This window comes from Trichosurus vulpecula, chromosome 5 (genome assembly GCF_011100635.1).
Source record: "Trichosurus vulpecula isolate mTriVul1 chromosome 5, mTriVul1.pri, whole genome shotgun sequence".
In the NCBI taxonomy this organism is placed as follows: domain Eukaryota; kingdom Metazoa; phylum Chordata; class Mammalia; order Diprotodontia; family Phalangeridae; genus Trichosurus; species Trichosurus vulpecula.
Window position 1 is genome coordinate 297,278,603 of NC_050577.1, and position 19,032 is coordinate 297,297,634.

Consider the following 19,032-nt stretch of genomic DNA (forward strand, 5'->3'; position numbering starts at 1 on the left):
AGATCTTAGCACTTAGCACTTAGCTATTGTTATTATTCATTAGCTTTGAGGAATTAGTGAAGTTAAAAAAAAAACCAACAAACAAGCCCACAGGCTTGTCTCAGGGATCTGCATTGTATGAAATAACGGCCTTATGGGGATGTCTGTGCTTCTGCTGCAGAATCACTGTAGCTACCTGTTCCAAGTTCATTGTTAATGGGGAGTCAGGCTGCCTTTGGAGCCCAGGAGAGGCAGCTCAGGAATGACACTTCAGCAACCTGACTCCCTTCTTGTCTCTCTGACAGTTCCTTCTCTGAATCTCTTACTGGCCCTGCTTCTTCCTCCCATCTCCTGATATGACTGGAGGCTCTCTCCTCAGGAGTGTCAAGATGTCTTCTATCTTGAGGCCTTCTCCTTCAGAGAGCCTGTCTATTCTCATGGCCCCAACCTTAGATGAAGGACACCCAAATCTCTATCTTGATCCTGTCATCTCCAGCTCAATATGACTAAAACCAAATGTCTTAGATATTTGCCCCAGTCCCACCCCCAGCTATCCCTTTGGAGTCTCTGATTTCTGCCAGTAAGTCACAGGCTAAAAACTTCAAGTCCTCCTGGCCTTTTCCTTCTCTCTTGCCCTCAGCATATCTTATCAGCCCTCAAGTCCCACTACAGTCTTACAGACCAAACCATAACATTCCCTGGCTCTGCCTTCCTGTGTTCCTGACCTTGACTTGGCCACCTGGGCTGATTCCCTGTGTTCTTGACTACTCTTCCTGTGTGGACCCTGACTTGTCCCAAGGACTCAGCATTGACAGTCCAAGCCTTTTCCCCTAAAGCAGGGGTCCTTCACCTTGTTTGTGTCCTGGACCTCTTGGGCAGTCTGGTGAAGCCTAGGGATCCCTTCTCAGAACCATGTTTTTAAATGCATAAAATACATAAAGGAAATGGATGATATTGAACGATGCACTTCTCTGATATTTGGGTTGGTGGGTGAGGATCTTGTATCCCTGACTCAGATCTTGATGACAGCTGGATTGACCCTCCTCCTCTAAGGTGTCTCGGACAGTCTTTGCCCCTATGGAAGACCTGAGTCCTTCTAGGCAACCCTCCTGGTTTGGTGGATTTGCTAGGAGCCTGTCCTAGGCTTCCCTCTGACTGTGTTCAGGTTACTAATAAGAGGAAACTCCTGTTTCTATGGCACTTTAATGTCTGCAAAGCCAAAACCCTGGGAGGTAGGCAGGGCAAGGATTATCATCTCCACTTCACAAATAAGGAAAACTGAGGAAAAGAGGGAAGGAACACAGTCTGAGCCCATGGGGGTGAAACCTGGGTGAAAAGATCCTAGGTCTCAAGCTAGAAGGCCCTCAGAGGCTGCCTAATCCAACCTTTTCATTTTGCAGATGGGGAAACCGAAGCCCACAGAGGTGAGTTGCCCAGGTTCCTGCAGGCACTAAATGATTTCTGACCCTTCTGCCCAAGTAGGAAGTACTTTGTCCCAGGTCTCCAGAAGGCATCCTGGTCCCTTAGGATGCCAGGCAAGTTGCAGGTCTGGAGTCAGGCCTCCTGGGGCTCTGCAGAGGAAGACTCTCCTCTAACACAATCCACCTTCTTCCAGATCTGGCTCCTCCCAGAAGCATCCCCATCTTCAGCCTCCTCATCCTGAGCCTTCCCACCCCCTCCACCACCTCATGCTTATGTCTTGGCCCAGCTACCCTCCTTTAGTGTACCCTGTCCTCCTCATTGACGCGTAAGCTTCTCAAAGGCAGGAGAATTCAGCTAGAAGGTGAGACTAACGGATCTCTAAGGTCCATAATGACTGGAAAATTCTACGATTGAAAGTCTGAATTCTTAGAAGTTTCAAGGCCTCCACCATCTGGCCCAGGATAGCAATCCAACTATCTCAATCAATGAACAAATCAACTAGATGCCAGGTGTCCTGCTCAACTTTACAGAGGCTGAGAATTAGAATGGATCCCAGAGGTCATTAGTGGGACCCCCTCATTTTATGGAGGAAGAAACTGAGGCAAAGAGGGTGACTGACCCAAGGTCACTGGTTATAAGTGGGGAAACTCAAATTCAGACCCGGGTCTTTTGTCTCCAAATGCAGGGCTCTGTCCTCTGGACCCCACTGCCTCCTCCTCACTCCCATTCCCACCCCTAACCAGGATGCCTTTGCTCAAACTTCTGCCCCGACCTTCCTCTCCTCTTCACCTAGTGGGGTCCCACTCAGACTTTGAGGGTCTCTCTCTAGAACCCAGCTCTTCCTTGAGGCTCTCCCTGGCCCTCTAGTCTCCTTCCCCTCATTACTCTACCATGCTTACCATCTGCAGGGCCCTGGTCCATGAACACTCATGGTCTCTGTTGTTCTTTCTTTCACGACTGTGAGTCTGGTGTTCCTCAGACTCCTTGAGATCAAGGACAGAGCCTTCTCCACAGAGCAATCTACATGGCAGATTGGGTTGACTTCCCAGGAAGACCAAGCTTCAAATCCTACTCTGACACTGACTAGCCAAACTTGACTTACCACAGGCAAGTCATTTAACTACTGTGAGCTTCAGTTTACCTACTTAAAATGGGGGTCATAATATTTGCAGTACCTACCCAATAGGGAAGTTATGATGATCCAAGGAGATAATGTACAGGGTGCTTCGAGAACCTCAAAAAGCTCTCTAACAGTGGATCAGCCAGAGATCTTTCAATGGAATATAGAGAGGCCTGGTGGGGAGCCTGGGGGAGTGCTGCCTCTGCCATTTCATGGCTGTGTGGTCTCCTCTTGGGGCCTCATTCCCCCCATTTGTTCCGGGCAGTAGTTGAGCTAAAGCCAATCAGATGTCTATGCAATGTCAGGCTCAACATTGTCAGATATCCTCCCCAAGAGAGTCAGGGCCTGGCTCGGCTTGGTGTTTGGCCCCCAGGACACAGAACAGGTCTCACGTGAGGCAGGAGCTGGAGATGGTGTTTGCTAAATCGCAGCACACATATATATTTGCTGAAGCAAATTTTGTGTTTAATGAGCAGAAGAAACAATGTTCACCCTTTAAACATTTGACATCTTACATTCTGAAACTTCACAGTTAATTTTAAAATCAACAAGTTGGAATTTGCTAAACAAATCTCCAAAAAGCAGCGGCTGATCCCCCAACACTGGAGGCTTCATCCGAAATCCTTTGCCCCTCCTCTGCAATTTATGGAGTGGATTTCTTTAAACGCCATTTAAAGCTGCTGGAAGCCAACCCCTAAACAGTGACTTGGTTTCTTGTTGCTAATAATAATAAGGCCATGCAGACGCTCTGATATTCTCAATACATAGAGTTTCCCCGGGCCCAATGAACCTCTTTACCTCAGCATACACAAAGCTTCCCTGTCTCTGGATGTACAAGCAAAGGTTGAGAGGAAGAGTGGCACAGTTGGGGGCGGGGGTGGGGCAGAGCTCTTTGGGTTCATCTGCAATGTCTGTTCTGAGAATTTTGCAAATCTGAAGTCACACTTTGAAAAGATGAAATGAGAGGAGCCAGGGACTTAAAAGGCAAGGAATCATTTTTATCTCTTTACCCGCTTCCCATTAGTCAACACTCTGAATCATGTGAAAAAACAAACCCTGTTTTCACGCTCTGAATCTGTGGTTTTCTTCTCTTTCTTCAGACCTGATCAAGCCTGTTCTGCCATCCCAATCTGCACCAATTCTCCACCTACTCCTTGGCATCCCCAATTCCTCCGGCTGTTATTGCGAAGGTGGCTTCATTTTCAGGCATCTCGGGGCTACCGAAACATAAGGATGAAAGCACTTGTAAGAAGCCCTGGCTTATACCACGGCTTGGTGTCATCCCATCCCTCTGAGCACACAGGCTGTGAAATCTGCAGCGTTCACCCGTCTGGATTTATGATCATTAGCCTATGAGCATGTCGGACCAACTTCACCAGATTTTCACCTACCAAGTTTCCTCTGAAATTGAATAGGGCTCATTCCACACCAGTACAGAAAGAAGAAAGACAGCATGGTGTGGGGGGAGAATTGGTACAGTTGGGGTCAAGAGAGGTGGGTTCAAATACCAGCTCCAACATGTGACCTTGGGCAAGTCATTAGGTTTGGGGAGCCTAAGTGTCTGACCAGACTGAGGGGTATGAGAGCTGCATGGTCTGTCCATGTCTCGAGGTGCTTTGTTAACTCCCAGAAGCCAGAGAGGGACTCTAGTTATCCTGCTTGGCAGCAAGGGCAGAAATAGGAGTGATGTGTAGAAATCATCAGGAGGCAGACTGCAGATCAATATAATAAAGAGCTTTCTGGCCATTAATGTTATGCCAAAGTGGAACAAAATGTCAAGGGAGGCAACGAGTCTTTCCCCTGGGGGCCTGAAGCAGAGGCAGGATGAGGATTGCATGCTGGGAAGATGCCCAGAAAAGGGCGGACATCCAAGAGGACCTCAGAGATCCCAGTGAGTCTTTTCTCTGAGACAAGAATGTGCACAATCAGAAAGGCTTTGTCCTTGGTCCAGCTCCTGTGAAGTATCATTGGAATCCGTTGGAATCCCACAATACTCCAGTGGCTTTCGGACCACATCACTTTGGATAGGACTTCCAACAATAAAGAACAAAGTCCCCCATGCCTGTCCATCCTGGGCAATGCTAGTGGACATCTGTTTGCAGCATCTGTCCAGAGAGACAGACAGACAGATGGGCAGATAGAGACATAGACTGATGGACAAACTCTATAGATTTCTATCCACCTGCACATCATCCTTTGGACAAGAGGCACATGTGACCCAAGTCACTTACCCTCCCACCACCCAGGGCTCCTCATCTGTAAAACGAAGATGGTAATAGCACCTTGCTGGGCTGCTGTGAGGATCAGACAGCATAAAGTACGTAAAGCCCTTCCTTCAAGGGCTATGTAAATGTGATTATTATTTTTTACCCACTCAGTCTTTCTTCTGTAGGTGGCGGGGCCAGACTCTCCTCCCACCTAGGAGGGCCCCCTTGGGCTGGCCTCAGAAGGTCGTGTACACACAGAACATCTGAAACCCTCCTGTCTATAGGGAATCTCTCCGCCTCTGTTCTGGATCTCCTCCAGGGTGGTGGCCAGCACCACGGAGTATCCATCTCCCTGATCTATAACTCTCTTGTTACTAAAAATCACAAGGTGGCTGAACAATTAACTGCTGCTATGTCTCTCAGGGCATCTCATATGATTCTGACATACTGTAATGGCAAGCAAAGTGGGACTTTTTGTTTTGCTGTTTTTTCTTTTGGAGTTCTAATTCTTCTCAGCACTAAAGCAATCGAGTGCCTTTGATTGAGTCTTGCCTTTGTTTGAATCAAGAGTCTTTGATGACCTGCTTATGTCATAAGAAAGCCTAAGTCACATGAGTTTGAGTCACATGGTTGTGATACCCTCTGTGGGCTGACTCTGAAGAAGCATATATATACTCTGAGGTTAGCATTTTGCTTTGGGGGGCTCACTCATTGGAAGAGTGTGGTGATTTGGCCAGATGAAACTCTGGGTAGCCATTAAGGAGGCCCCACCCCGGCTTTGAAAACCCAGATGTTGGTTCTTCTCTCTCTGGTAAATGTATTGCTATGGTCAGATAGAAGCCTGTCTGTTGATTTGTGTAATTTTCTCTGTTTGTAATTTCTGTTGGGTTTTCTCTGAAGTTCAGGGTGCTGACTTTTTCCCTTGAACTAAGTAAATGATATATGTATGTTTAGTTAAAGTAAGATTGTTAATCTCTTAAAGTTGCTTTCCTTAGAAAAGCAGATCAAAGAACCTGTGCTAGCAGCCCTCCTGTGTGCTGGTGTTGTTGGTCTTACATCCCCACAGCAGCTGCTAGCAACATTGTTGTTACACATATATAAGGAGAGACTTTAAAGCGAAGTTCGGCTCTGCAAGGATACATTATCTTTTGCTGAATTAGCAGAGCTACTTCCAAGCCTTGTAGGGATTATTTGGTCTTGCAAGGTTAGAGGGCCCAGATGAACACACAGCTATGGCATTTTTTTCAAGCCCTATATGTTACAAAAGGAAAGTCTCAGGACTGGAGGAAGACTCAGAAGTCAGTTAGTCCAAGGCAAACCTAAAAAGGAATCCCTTCTACACTATTCGCTCTAAGGGTTGGACAGCCTCCACTTATAGACCTCCAGTGAGGATGAGCCTCTTCTTCCTGAGGCCCCCCATTCCACTTTTGGATCCCTCCAATTTTTAGGAAAAGTCTCCTCACATTGGACGGAAATCTGCCACTCTGCAAAGTCACTCTGTGATTTCCACCCATTGTGCCTAGATCTGTTCTCCAGGGTCCAGCAGAACAAGTGTTTCCCATCTTCTCCAGGACTATCTTTAAAATCCCTGGAGGCAGTGATTATATCCCCCTCAAGTCTTTGCTAAACATTTCCACCTCCTTCAACTCATCCTTACACTGGCATGGTCTCTGGTCCCCTCTCCAGCCTGGTCCTCCTCCTCTGGACCTGTTCCTGTTTTTCAAGGCCCATTACAAATCCCAGCAGCCCTTCCAAGGAAACCACTGTAGTGACTCTGGAGAGGCCCAGTAAGTCTTTGAATCCACTTAAGTATATTTACAGAAAATTACCACAAAATATAACATTGGCTTACTCTACTTTCCTAAAGGAAAAGGCATGGGCTTGATGAAAACTGTAATCTAGAGAGGTGGGAGGCCAGATCAATGAAAGAACACCATATCATTAGTTAACATTTGCTCAGTGCCAAGAGCACACAGAGGCCGTATCAAGAAGCAACTTGAGACTTGAGGACCCACGTGATTTTTTTTTCCAGTCTTGGTCCCTAGGGGAAACGGTTAATCTAGTTGTTCCCTCAAAATAACTTTTAAAAAGGAAATGCTTTTCAAAGGGAGATTTTGCTCCCACCTACAGCCTAAATGATGCCACCTTTTAGGTAGGGCAATGCTCTCTGTTACTCCCTATCTGTACAGTTGCTTAAAACAAAGAATAAGTTACCTGTCATAAATTTTGGCAATGCGAAGCTCTCCTCTTCCTTTTCGCAAACAGATCCTTGTTGTTGAAGCGTGGGCCAGGATGTGGCCCCCAATGGGCTTTTTAGGGTCTGCCTGAAAACTAAACCAAAACATTTGAATTCAGTCTCATCCTGTGGGTTTTCTACATGAGAGATGGTAGAGCACAGTGTCTTCAACCTCTCATGGGGAGGAACTATTTTTAAATCCCCAGATTTGTGTAGATGTGTATGCTGTTCTTCCTGCCATGATGGCTGCTTGAGTGGAGGCCGGCCACCCACTTCTCACACACCTGCTCCAGCAAAAAACTAAAGTTCACCCCAGATGGTAGAACATTCAAGAAATCCAAGGAGGGATTCCATTAAGCGTCTTCTTCTACCCCAGAACAACACAGAAAGTCAGCTACAAGCCCATGGGCAATAGGAAAGGGGGCTGCTAACAGGTAGCCACCCCATAATGGCTCCAGGGTGGGGATTTTGGAAGCCCTAGGAGGGGCAACACTCAGGCTGGGATGGACCAAATGCCCAAGGGCTTCCAAGTCCCTAGCATTCTGTCCTGAAAAGACAGAGAGGTCCTTGAAGATTTAGGGGACCCTAACCCCAGGAAATAGAGTTCAGTGTAGGAACACAAGGGATCCCAAACTATGGACAAAGAAACCTAACCCCACCCAAAAATGCAGAATGGGCATAGCCTGACCCTGGCACAAGGCCCCAGTCCAGGAACTGAAACTGGAGAGATGAGTAGACCTAAGAAAACCTTGACCAGCATCACATGCTATTATAGGTCTGGAGAGCTCCCAAAAGAAGGAGAGAGTAACTCTATAGCAACTGTAAGCAGAGACTCAAAGGAAAAAAATGGATTTTCCATAAGGACTATATAAATATCTAGAAGAAAAAAAATCAAGAGATAAAAAATGAAGTCAAAGTTGTAGACTAGTGTTGGAGTCAAATAGAAGCGGATCCCTGTCAGCTGCATACTGACTTAGAAAACCACAAAACGATATTATCTGTGTTGTATGGTATTTATATTTATTTTATAAATGTTTCCTAATTACATTTTGATCTGGTTCAGCTTCACTCTGGGATTTTGCTATCAAAGCCAGAAGAGACAAGCATGCTACTTCTGCCCTAGAGGAAAGAATTGAAAGGAGAATAAATAGCTTAGAAGAGAAAGTAGTAAATCTTACCCAAGAAATGGACTCTCTGAAAACTAAAAAACAGAAATCAATGATTCCATGAGATAGCAAGAAATATTAGAACATAACCCAAAGACTGAAAAAAATTGAAGAGAATATAAGGTATCTGATATCAAAAACAACTGACCTGGAAAACAGGTCAAGGTGCAATAATTTATGAATCACTGGACTCCTTGAAAACTATTATTTTAAAAATCTGGATACTCTATTTTTAAAAAAAATCATAAATTAAAACTGTCCATATCTATTAGAACCAGAGGACAATGTAAAGATAAAATCCACCTATCACCTCCTGAAAAGAATTACAAAAGAAAATGCCCCAGGAATGTTAACAGTCCAAATCCAGAGCTTCTGTATCAGAAAAGAACCATCACAGTCATTCAGGAAGCAACTCTAATACCAAGGAATCACAGTCAGGATCACAGAAGCCTCTCTGACAAATGAGAGGTGCTGAGAGGCTCAGATAGGCTGCTTGTGGGACGAGGAACAAAAGAAAGCAATGGATGTGGGTGATGCTGCAGATATAAAATTCACAAGTATGGAACCTGATTGGCCATGGGCAGCAAGATGGGAAGCTGGGGCTGACTCTGAGGTTATAAACTTCCCTGGAAGACAGGTGTTTGGAAGGATGGTGGTAACTTTGATTGAAATAGGGAAGTTTGGAGGATGGGTGAATTTGGGGGAGGAAGGCAATGAGTTCTGTTTTGGACATATCCCTTTTGAGATGACTAGAGAACACCCAGCTTAAAATGTCTAGTAGCTAGTTGGTGACACAGACCTGGACTTCAGGAGAAAGATTAGGGCTGATTTGGGAGTCACCTGCATAAAGATGATAATGGAACCCATGGGGAGACCACAGAGAAAAGGTAAATAGAAGAGGGCCCAGCATAATGTTCTGGAATACACCTATGGGGGTGGGGGGAGGGCTTGGATGAAGACCTAGCAAAGAAGACAAGGAGAAGAACCAAGCTCCTCCCCTTTACAGCCTAATTCCTAAAAAGAGGAGTCTCTTCTTGATGCCTTTACTTCTTAACCACCCTTCCCCTTGCCCCATCCCAGAAGACCCAACACCACTGGTGGTGGGCACTCTTCCCCTCTGCCGTCCCTCCTCTACTGGCTGCTTGACTGCACACGTGATCTGGAGGAAAGGGGGATCAATAACTCTCTATCTTCTGATGAAAAGGAGGAACTTTATCATGTGCCCTGCCACTGCCCTCTGAACTCCTGCAGGCCTTACCTTCTGCCCTGGCCTCTATCCCCCAGAGTCCCCTTGTGTTGTCATCTGATGTATTTATGTAACCTGTGAACCCCTGGGCCTCCCATCCAGACCACCTACCTGACCCTCGTCACTTCTAGGCTTTGCCCCTATCTTTTATGTGCTGTCTCCCAGAAGAAGAGAGTGAGCTCCCTCAGACTGGGGACCTAGGGCCAGTGCTTAGCCTAGTGCTCGGCACATAGCATGTGCTTAATAAATAATTTCTCATTCATTGTGATGTGGTTTCTGACCCTGTGTCTCCAGAAACAGATTCCTCCAGGGTCACTAGTGAACCTCGGACCTGACTCTGTTTCCCATCCTCCTGTTTTTCTGAAGTACCAGATACTGTTGAAAAACACCCTTCTGGGTAACCTCTCATCCCCTCGGCTTCAAGGGCTTCCATTCTCGCTATTCCAGTCTCTTTAATCGCTTCATCCTCCTCCCACTCAAATTCTGTGTTCACAGTTCAGACCGCCCTTTTCTTGTTCCTCGGTTCATTCTCTCCCTTGGTGCTCTTGTCTGCTCCCGTGGATCTGACTGCCACCTACACACGCTTAGCCTAATTTCCTTTCTGAGAAGGTCATCAGACTGGTATATGAGGGGAAGGCCACAGAGAAAGCACATATGATGGCCTTATGGAGCAGGTGGAGATCTCGGGTTTGAAAGTTTATAGTCAAAGAGTAATCGTAGTGCAACAATATCCACCTGGAAGGAAATCTTGAATGGGTTGCCACAAGGCTCTGTCCTTGCCTCTGTGCATAGAATCACAAACAGTAGAATGTAAACTCCATGAAGAGAGAGATTATTTTATCCTTGGTACTTCGTCCCTAGTGCCTAGCACAACTGGCATATAGTAGGTGCTGAATGAATGCTGGGGCAGCTAGGTGGTACAGCAGATAGTGCTGGGGGTGGACTCAGGAAGACTCATCTTTGTGAGTTCAAATCTGGCCTCAGACACTTCCTAGCTGTGTGACCCTGGGCAAGTCACTTTATTCTGTTCACCTCAGTTTCCTCATCTGTAAAATGTGCTGGAGAAGGAAGTGGCAAACCACTCCAGTATCTTTGCCAAGAAAACCCCAAACGGGGGCACAAAGAGTTGGACACAACTGAAAACGACTCAACAACATAATATGTACTTGTTGAAGAACTGATTGATTCACAAGCTTATACCTGAAAGGGGCCTTAGAAGTCATTCCACCCTCTCATTTTACAGATTAGGAAACTGAGGCCCGAAGAGGTAAAGTAAGTAGCCTACAGTCACAGAGGTAGTTGAAGAGCTGGGATTCAGGTCCAGATTCCTACTTGTGGGGTGGCCACCTGGGCCTATACCTGCAGTGTCAACTCAAATAAAAACGGGCCACTCAAAATGTCATACTATCTCTTCTTCGTTATATCTTCGTTCATTTTATTCCATATTTCCCATTTACATTTTAATCTGGTTTGGGTTGCACTGGGAGGGGCCACATGCAGCCACCTGGCCTGAAGTATGCTCTCCATTCATTAATTCATTCAGCAAGTATTTGTTAATGTTTATTCTGGGCCAGGCAAGGGAATATGGAGATAAAAATGAAACTAGGCCCTCGGTCACAGCCAGTGCTCCCTCCATCACACCATACTTCCTCGTTCAACATTTTGACAAATGACTCCAATAAAGGCATGGGTGGCCTGCTTATCAAATTCTGGATGAGAACAGAATCAGGATCCTCAAATGTCTCAACAGACTACAAGCAAGAGGTGACTCTAATAAAAAGATCAACAGTGATAAATGAAAACACCCAAGCAGAAAAGTCAGTTACAAAGGACAGAGTGACAGTTCTGGCTAGATGGCAGCTTGTGGGAAGATTTAGGTTTAATTCCCCCAGAGAAGCACAGTGCGCACCTCAGGCATGCTGGGGGGCTCTGCACTGGCCCGACTCTGGCACAGAGAACATGATGTCCAGGGCTGGCCTGGACAGGGAAGGAACCTAAAGCCATGGGGATGGCTGAAGGAGCTGGGGATGTTTCACTTCTAGAACAGAAAACTTTGTGGGAAAAAGCTTCATCAATCAGTTGAAGGGTCGTTATGTTGAAGAGAGATTATACTTCATTTGCTTGGTCCCATGGGGCTGACCCAGGAGCAGCAGATGGAGTAGCAGAGAGGCCAATTTCAGCTCTATATAAGGAAAAGCAGCCTCAGGACTAGAGCTGGCCAGAAATAGAATGGTTAGCCTCAGGGGGCAGTGAGTGTCCACCCCTGTTTGGGGGCAGGGGGGTGTCCTCAAATGGTCCAGCTCAGGCCTGGGTTGGGCTAAGCAATGGTCTCTGGTTGACACTGTGACTCTTCCTAGCTTTCTCTGGTTATGGCCCACTGGGATCCTCCACCAGACCCACGCCCCTTTCTAATTCCTGCTCTCCTACCTAAGTTGTCTTCCCCTTTTAGAAGGTAAGCTCTTGAGGGCAGGGTCTGCTCAGGGCAGTATTTGACACATAATAAAAGTTAAATAAATGCTTTAAAAAATTAAATTCTTCAAGTATAAAGGACCTATGAAGGAAGATGCTATCCATCTCCAGAGAAAAAAAAAACTGACAAATAGGAATATGCAGAGTATGGTTTTACAAATATTTTATAAATCTGCATCAAATGGTGGCCTTCTCTGTGTGGGCCGGGGAGGGAGGGAGAGAGACAGATTGGAACTAGACGTAGAAATCTGGGAGGCATGTGCACAGAGGTGATCCCTGAACCCACAGGAACCGAGGAGCTCACCAAAAGAGAGAGTATAGAGACTTGGAGAAGAGCCTTAGAATACACTCCAGAGAAGGGGCAAGACAGGGATGATGGTCCAGCAAATTAGACAGGGCAGATTAGGTAGAAGAACTAGTGTCAGAGAAAACCCAGAGAGCAGAGAGTATCCAGGGGCAGAGGGTGGTTGGAAGCATCCAACCCTGCAGAGAGGTCCAGAAGGATGAGGACTAGGAAAAGGTTCTAGATGGGAGACACCTTGTTGAAGAAGAGCCACTAAAGTTTTATTTCCATCTATCAGTCAAATGCTTTAAAAAAATAATAATCAGGAGACCTAATAGTCTCTGCACCTTTCTATCAAATACGGATGCATAAAGACACAGGCTGTTGTGGAAGATCCTGTTTGAAAATCTTCCTGTTTCCTTCTCGTGCCCTTGATGTGTATATTCATCATTTTCAAACAGCTCTTCACAGAGACGAGAAAACAGACATATCAGCGGTAGTAACTGATGTCCCATCAATCACCTTTTTCAATAATACAATCCATGATTCTTTCCAGTTGCATCTTCCCCTCTTTCAAATATCACTCGGTGTTTGCAATTTGATTTAACCTCCAGCACAGCTTTTTAAGGACGAGATCTGGCCAAGCTACTCTTCTTGTTTTTCCTCCTTTAGGGCTGTTTACATTTCCTCATTTAGCACACTAGGCGCTGACATGTCAGGAGTCCAAACACGGTGGCTCCACAGCCACTGAAGAAGTCAATAGTATGCTAGAGAAATGCCAAACAACCTACCTCATTTTCATCTAGTTTTTGCCTTTCTTCTCTTTTGCATCTTTCAGCGTTCTTGGAATGATGTGGCTTCACTGCGCCCAGGTGAATGATTTCCACAAACTAGTATCATTTCTTGCTAGTTTATGTCTCTACTGGTCCCATCTCCTTCATAAGATTTCACAAATGAATTTACATTTTAATACAGCATTTCCCTTGACTGCCACACCTCTCTGACTGGCAAAGAGATCAAGTGTTGGCAGGCTAAGGTGATTTCGGGGCTCTTTTGGCTTCTTTGTTACAATGATTACATTGGTTCAGCTTCCAGAGGAAATGGCTATAGTCTCATCGAAGCCTTTTCTTTGTTCCATTTTCCAGAATAAACAGAAATAGTTCCAGGAGGCTCTATTATAATTCCAGTCTGTATCATCTTCCTATCTTCATATTTCTGTCTAATTTGGTGACGATTTTTATCATTGTTTTAACACGTCTGATTGTATACTGGTAGTTGATTCAGAATTGACTAATAGCATCCTAGATTTAGAGCTATAAGGGACCCTAGAGGTTGTCAAGGCCAACTTCTTCATTTTAAAATTGAGGAAGCAGAGATTTGGGGAGGTTAAGTGACTTGTCAGCACTCTATCCACTACACCTGGCTGTCTTTCCAGTCTTCACTTTTTATCATTTAAGATATAGTCAAATTTAATTTGTGGGAAGGGCGCTGATATTTAGGTTTTTGGCATGATGTAGTTTTTCTGAAATTATAACAATTTAAATTTCCTAGGTTGTTACAGGGCTTCAGGTTGGGTAGAATGAGGTTAAAAGGTCTTTTGGGGTTTAACTTTTTTTTCTTCATCTGTATGTTTGAAAGATGCTCTAGAAAGCATCCTGCCCCATGGCTCCTTCCATCTTCCCCCCTTTTCCTTCTCTTCTCTTTGGGAATGATGGCAAGGAAGGAAGAAGAAAGAAGGCCGAAAACTATTCCAGTCCAGTGAATTTGTAGTGTGTGTGTGTGTGTGTGTGTGTGTGTGTGTGTGTGTATTTCCACACAGTGGCTGTAAAAGCCTAGCTCTTCTCTTACATTATGGGGGCATAAAAGTTTACCCTGGAAAATAGATGGACCTTCAGCATGAAATGCACAGTAGCTTGATCTTTGGCACACAGGTTACAGAGTCTGGCGGAACGATCCTTTGTAGCCTGCTGAAGTATTAGGTCATGCCATGGAGACACCATTCCTTAACTTGGTGAAACTGCATCTGTATAAGCTTGCACAGTTAATACCTACTCATGGGACTCCAAATATTATAATATTCCTACTTGGGCTCATAAAAGAAACACACAGACAAGGTCAGTGGGAACATGGCTCCTGCTTCTTTGCCCGGCCTACCATTTGGTCTGACAGGCCATGGGGGATTCACACACTGGTGGTCCTTCCACCTTTTGTCCCTGGGCCTTCATTGTTTGTGTCGCTGCATTTCAAAGCCTTTCTCTAGAAGCCTTGCCTGGAAACCACTGCTTGGCTAGATCACACAGGAGCAGCTCGACTCTGTAATTTTGTTCCTTTTAATACGACATGCCATCAAGTATAATACATGGGATATAAGCCTCAATTATTGTCAGCGCGCTTGGGGCCTCATACCAATTACAGTGAGCTTTCTCTGACAGGCCCGAGACAAGCTGCAGCTTGGAGCTCCTCAGCCAGAGGAACAAAGAGGATGCCTGCTGCCTTGAGGGGATCTTTGCAAGCTGCATTTGAAATCCTGTTAATATCTGAACTGGGCAGAGTTTTCTCCTGTGGTTGGGGCAGGTCTTATGCTTTGGTCAAAGACGTGTTGAATTTGTATCAATGTGATTTAATCTATTTCAAATATACTAATTATAGTGAACTTGGTTTTCCCAAAAGTCAGCAGGAGGAAGGAGACTTTATTTCATAAGACAGTTTACATGCTGAAAGTATTAGCCTTTGTTACCTTCTCTAGACCTGCCCTTAGCTCACTCCTTTGAAAATTTCTTCCCTTTTCCTAGGCCCACCTTCAATTCTTCCCTTTCCCTTTCCTTTCACTACTTCCCTTGATTAATTATTATTTTACATGTCAGTTCGAAGTGGTTTTCTTTGCTTTCTAAGTTTCCCATGAATATGCAGACACATACGTGTATATATATATATATATATCTGTACATACATGTACTTCCCTGTACACATGCACACAAATATAGAAACCTGGAGCCCCTAACTAACCTGACTCATGAGGCTTTCATCCCCTGCCTCCCTGGATCCTGACAGTCTGGGTCTGTTCACAGTTTCTCCCCAGCCCTGAATAAAGAGCCTCATGGCGCTTTTCACTTAGATTTCTTTATTTGAACACAGCTCACTTCCTCCTTCTGAACCAATGAGTCATTTTCTCTTTTTAAAGCTAGCCTTAAGCTAAATAGAAATGGAAGGTTTTAAAATTAATCTCTGTGCAAGGCGCCTTGTGCCTTGTGTACAAAGGAGCTCGATAAAATAAAGAGACTGGCTTAACTCTTCAGAGACCAAAGACCAGGAAGCGCTGATCTGTTGACTTCCTTGGCCTTCCAGGCAGGTGCTTGAATTCTCCAATAAGATAGCAATGTCTTCAGCATCCCCAAAATGACCCAATTCTTTCCCTGCTTTTCACTTCTTCAGTGTTTGGATTTGGGGGCTTTTATCCTTATCCCACAAAAGGGCATGAGGGAGATAGAGGTTGGATAGATGTTTCTCTAAAAAGGATCTGGAGGTTTGAGTGGGCTCATTAGGAGTCAGCAAGGTGATATAGCAGCCAAGGAAACTCATGGTTGTCTTGGGCCATGGCTACCAGGTGATGGAAGGAAGTGGTGGTCCTCCTGCGCTCATCAGACTACACTAGAGTACTGTGTTCTGCTCTGGGCACCCATGTCCAGAGGAAGGCCACCAGAATGATCAAGAGCCTGGAGCCTGCGTCACAGGAGGATCAGCTGAAGGAACAGGACAGAAGACCCAACTGAAAGTACTAGAAAGGCCATCCTGTTAAGGGCATGAGATTTGTCTTGTTTGTTCCAAGAGGACAGAACAAGAGTCAAGGGGAAAGTTTGCAAACAGGAAAATTTAAGCTTGATGTCAAGAAAAACTTCCTAACAACGCACCCTCTCCCACAATGGCATGGGCTGCTTCTGGAGGCAGTGGGGTCCCTTTTGTGGGAAGCTTCTGAGCAAAAGTTGGATGACCACTGGGTGGATATAGGATTCATACACTAGGCATCAGGTGGACTGGAGGGCCACTGGGTTCCCTTCCAGCTCTGAAATTCTGTGAAAAGTTCATCCTATAGTAAAAAGAAGTTTACAATCAATATTGCAGGGCCTTGATTGTGGAAAGGAACTTCACACAGAGATCCACTGACCAGTAAGAGGTCACACAGAGATCCACTGACTAGTACAAGGTCACACAGAGATCCACTGACCAGTACAAGGTCACACGGAGACCCACTGAACAGTAGGAGGTCACATAGAGATCCACTGACCAGTATGAGGTGTAAAGACCAGTGCTCTTCATGGCCAGTGTAGAAGACAGTTGCCAGAAAGACTGACCCACGTAAGGAGTGATGAAGGGGATGGTTTCAGAGAAACCTGGGAAGATTCGTATGAACTGATGCAGAGCCAGGTGAGCAGAATGAGGAGAACAATGTATTCAGGAACAACAATAGTGTAAAGAAAAGCAGCCTGGAGAAACTTGGGAGCTCTGGTCAATGCAATGACCAACCAGAAAGCCAGAGGACTGATGAGGAAACACGTTACCACCTCCTGAGAGAGAGGTGGGAGACCCAAGGTACAGAATGATATAGACATTTTTGGACATGGTCACTGTGAGGATTTGTTTTGCTTGATTATGCTTATTAGAGGAATTATTTTTTTCTTTGTATTTAGGGAAGGGTCTTAGAGAAGAAAGGGAGCTAGTGACAGGGCTAACAAAAATGAAGAAAATAAAGAAAAGAGGGTCACTGAGGCATTTTAAAAATGCACACAAGAGAACTAAAGTTCCCGAAGAACACAGACAAACAGGACAGCTTTGAAAGTAGCATACTTCTAAATAAGTGGGTGCATGTGAGAGATTTGTGTCTTCAAATGCAACCCTATTTTTTTCTGGTAGATTTTGCCTATGTAAATTTTCTTTGATATTTGTTAAATTCAGAATTTTTTAAAAAAATATTTTCTTTGACAGACCAACCTATTTCTGTACAGTTTATGGAATTCACAAACCATATCAAATGTCCTTTGAATACTTCCTTTCATCTAGTACTTGCTAGTTTATTTCTTTAGCTTTAAATAATGTCACTATATGACTCAAAGTTATATGGAATGCTAATTTTCATATATATGTATATATATATATGTATCTATGTATGTATGTATGTATATATGTGGGAAATCAGGAAGGCTTGATCATTTTTGTCAACTCCCTTCAATGAGAATTCCATCAACCAAAACAGATCATCCCTTCCACCCCGAGCACCTAGGACTTAGAAATTGAGGAAGCAGAGAGGTCAGTGACTTTCCCAGGGTGTCGTAGTCACTTTCCAAGAGGAAGGACTTGAATTCAGTTCTTCCTGACCCAAGCCCATTGCCCTAGCCAGTGTACCACACTACCGCATCGTTAGGACCCATCATGCTCGATTCTTGGTGTTGGCACCCAGACTGATGATTCTCCCCATGTTTACCCCTGCCTGCACACAGACAAAGGCAGCACTAGGTAGTGGCTAGAGAGCTTGGAGTCAGGAAGACTTGGGTTTGAATCCTGCCTCAGACACTTCCCAACCATGCTTAGCACAGTGCCTGACACGTAATTGGTGCTTAACAAATGTTTGTTGACTGACTGTGTGACCTTAAGCAAGTCACCTGATCTCTCACCCTCAGTTTCCACATCTTTAAAACAGAGATGAAAAGCACCTATTTCACAGGGTGGTTGTGGGGAATCGAATGAGATATGAAACTCTTTGCCGAGACATGGCCTGTTATTCACTGAGGACCATTCACATGCCCCCAGTATTTCTTTCTTTCTTTTTTTTTTGGAGGGGGGAAGGCAGAGCAATTAGGGTTAAGTAACTTGCCCAAGGTCACACAGCTAGTACATGTGTCAAGTGTCTGAGGCTGGATTTGAACTCAGGTCCTCCTGACTCCAAGGCCAGTGCTCTACTCACTGTACCACCTAGCTGCCCCCAGTATTTCTAACTGAACCAGTAGTAGTCCCACTATGTGCATGATCTTTCCAGGGCCTGGAGGTGGTCCTGGGCTCTACAAGTCTCTGCTAGTGGAGGACAAGCTTCAAGTTTGTATCCTGGCTGGACCCCTCAGGCAGGGGCCCTTTCTCAGAACCTTTAAATGCATTCAATAAAATGAGATTACAAATGAAACATAATGATCCAAATCTCCTTTAGAAAGCTCCAGGAGCCCAGGTTCAGAATCACTGCCCCAGAAGCATCTGCCAGGCCACATCTGGCCAGGTCTGTCTGTGCACCCCCTGAGGACCAGCCGGCCCAAGCAGGCCAGCAATGGACCGCAAGCTGGCAGAGCCTCAGCCAGACTGTCTGGAGAGAGGGAGGGGAATCCCTGGGGCAGTGAGCCTACCAGTGAGATCGCAGCTCCTGAAAGGATGCCGGTCAGCCCTACAGTTCCTTTCTACCCACTCTCTCTTCCCCAAGTAAACCCCTGAGGAGGAGGAGAGGCTCACGTCATAGTTGCCCCGGGATCAGCCGTCATCTGATTGGTCACAAACACAGCCACATTATATTCTGCAAGAAGAAACAAACACAGAAGTCTCAGGGAAGGGCCAAGGCACTGACCACGACTCCCTTTCCAAGGTTTGGAGTTATTGTTTCTTGAGCTTGAAACATCTGCATCACCGCCCCTCCGCTGCCTCTCTGAGGACATGGGACCGTGTTAAATGGACTTACTCACAAATGTGTTGCCACTTGTATCTTCGGTGTTTATTTTAAGAAAGGGGCTTGGCTCCTACACAGGAAGTCTGACTGGCCTGCCCACTGAGCTCCCACAGAGAAAGTGGAGGCAGAGCCTGCTGGGGGCCCAAAGCCATGAGGCCAGCAAGCCAAGAGGTTAGGGACAGTGGGGTCATCTTCCCAGGTTTGGGT

At 45.5% G+C, this 19,032-nt stretch overlaps 1 protein-coding gene across 1 annotated transcript in view; it reads right to left on the reverse strand.

Annotated features, from left to right (window-relative positions):
- Positions 1-3,016: 3,016 nt before the first annotated feature.
- Positions 3,017-19,032, reverse strand: part of DMC1 (DNA meiotic recombinase 1) — a 42,401-nt gene continuing 26,385 nt past the window's right edge. Inside the window, exons 12-14 of the mRNA XM_036760316.1 lie at positions 18,615-18,675; positions 6,943-7,059; positions 3,017-3,738 (exon numbers count right to left, since the gene is read on the reverse strand). Of these exons, the coding sequence (XP_036616211.1) occupies positions 3,669-3,738; positions 6,943-7,059; positions 18,615-18,675 (248 nt within the window). The 3' untranslated portion in view covers positions 3,017-3,668. The remainder of the gene's footprint in view (positions 3,739-6,942; positions 7,060-18,614; positions 18,676-19,032) is intronic.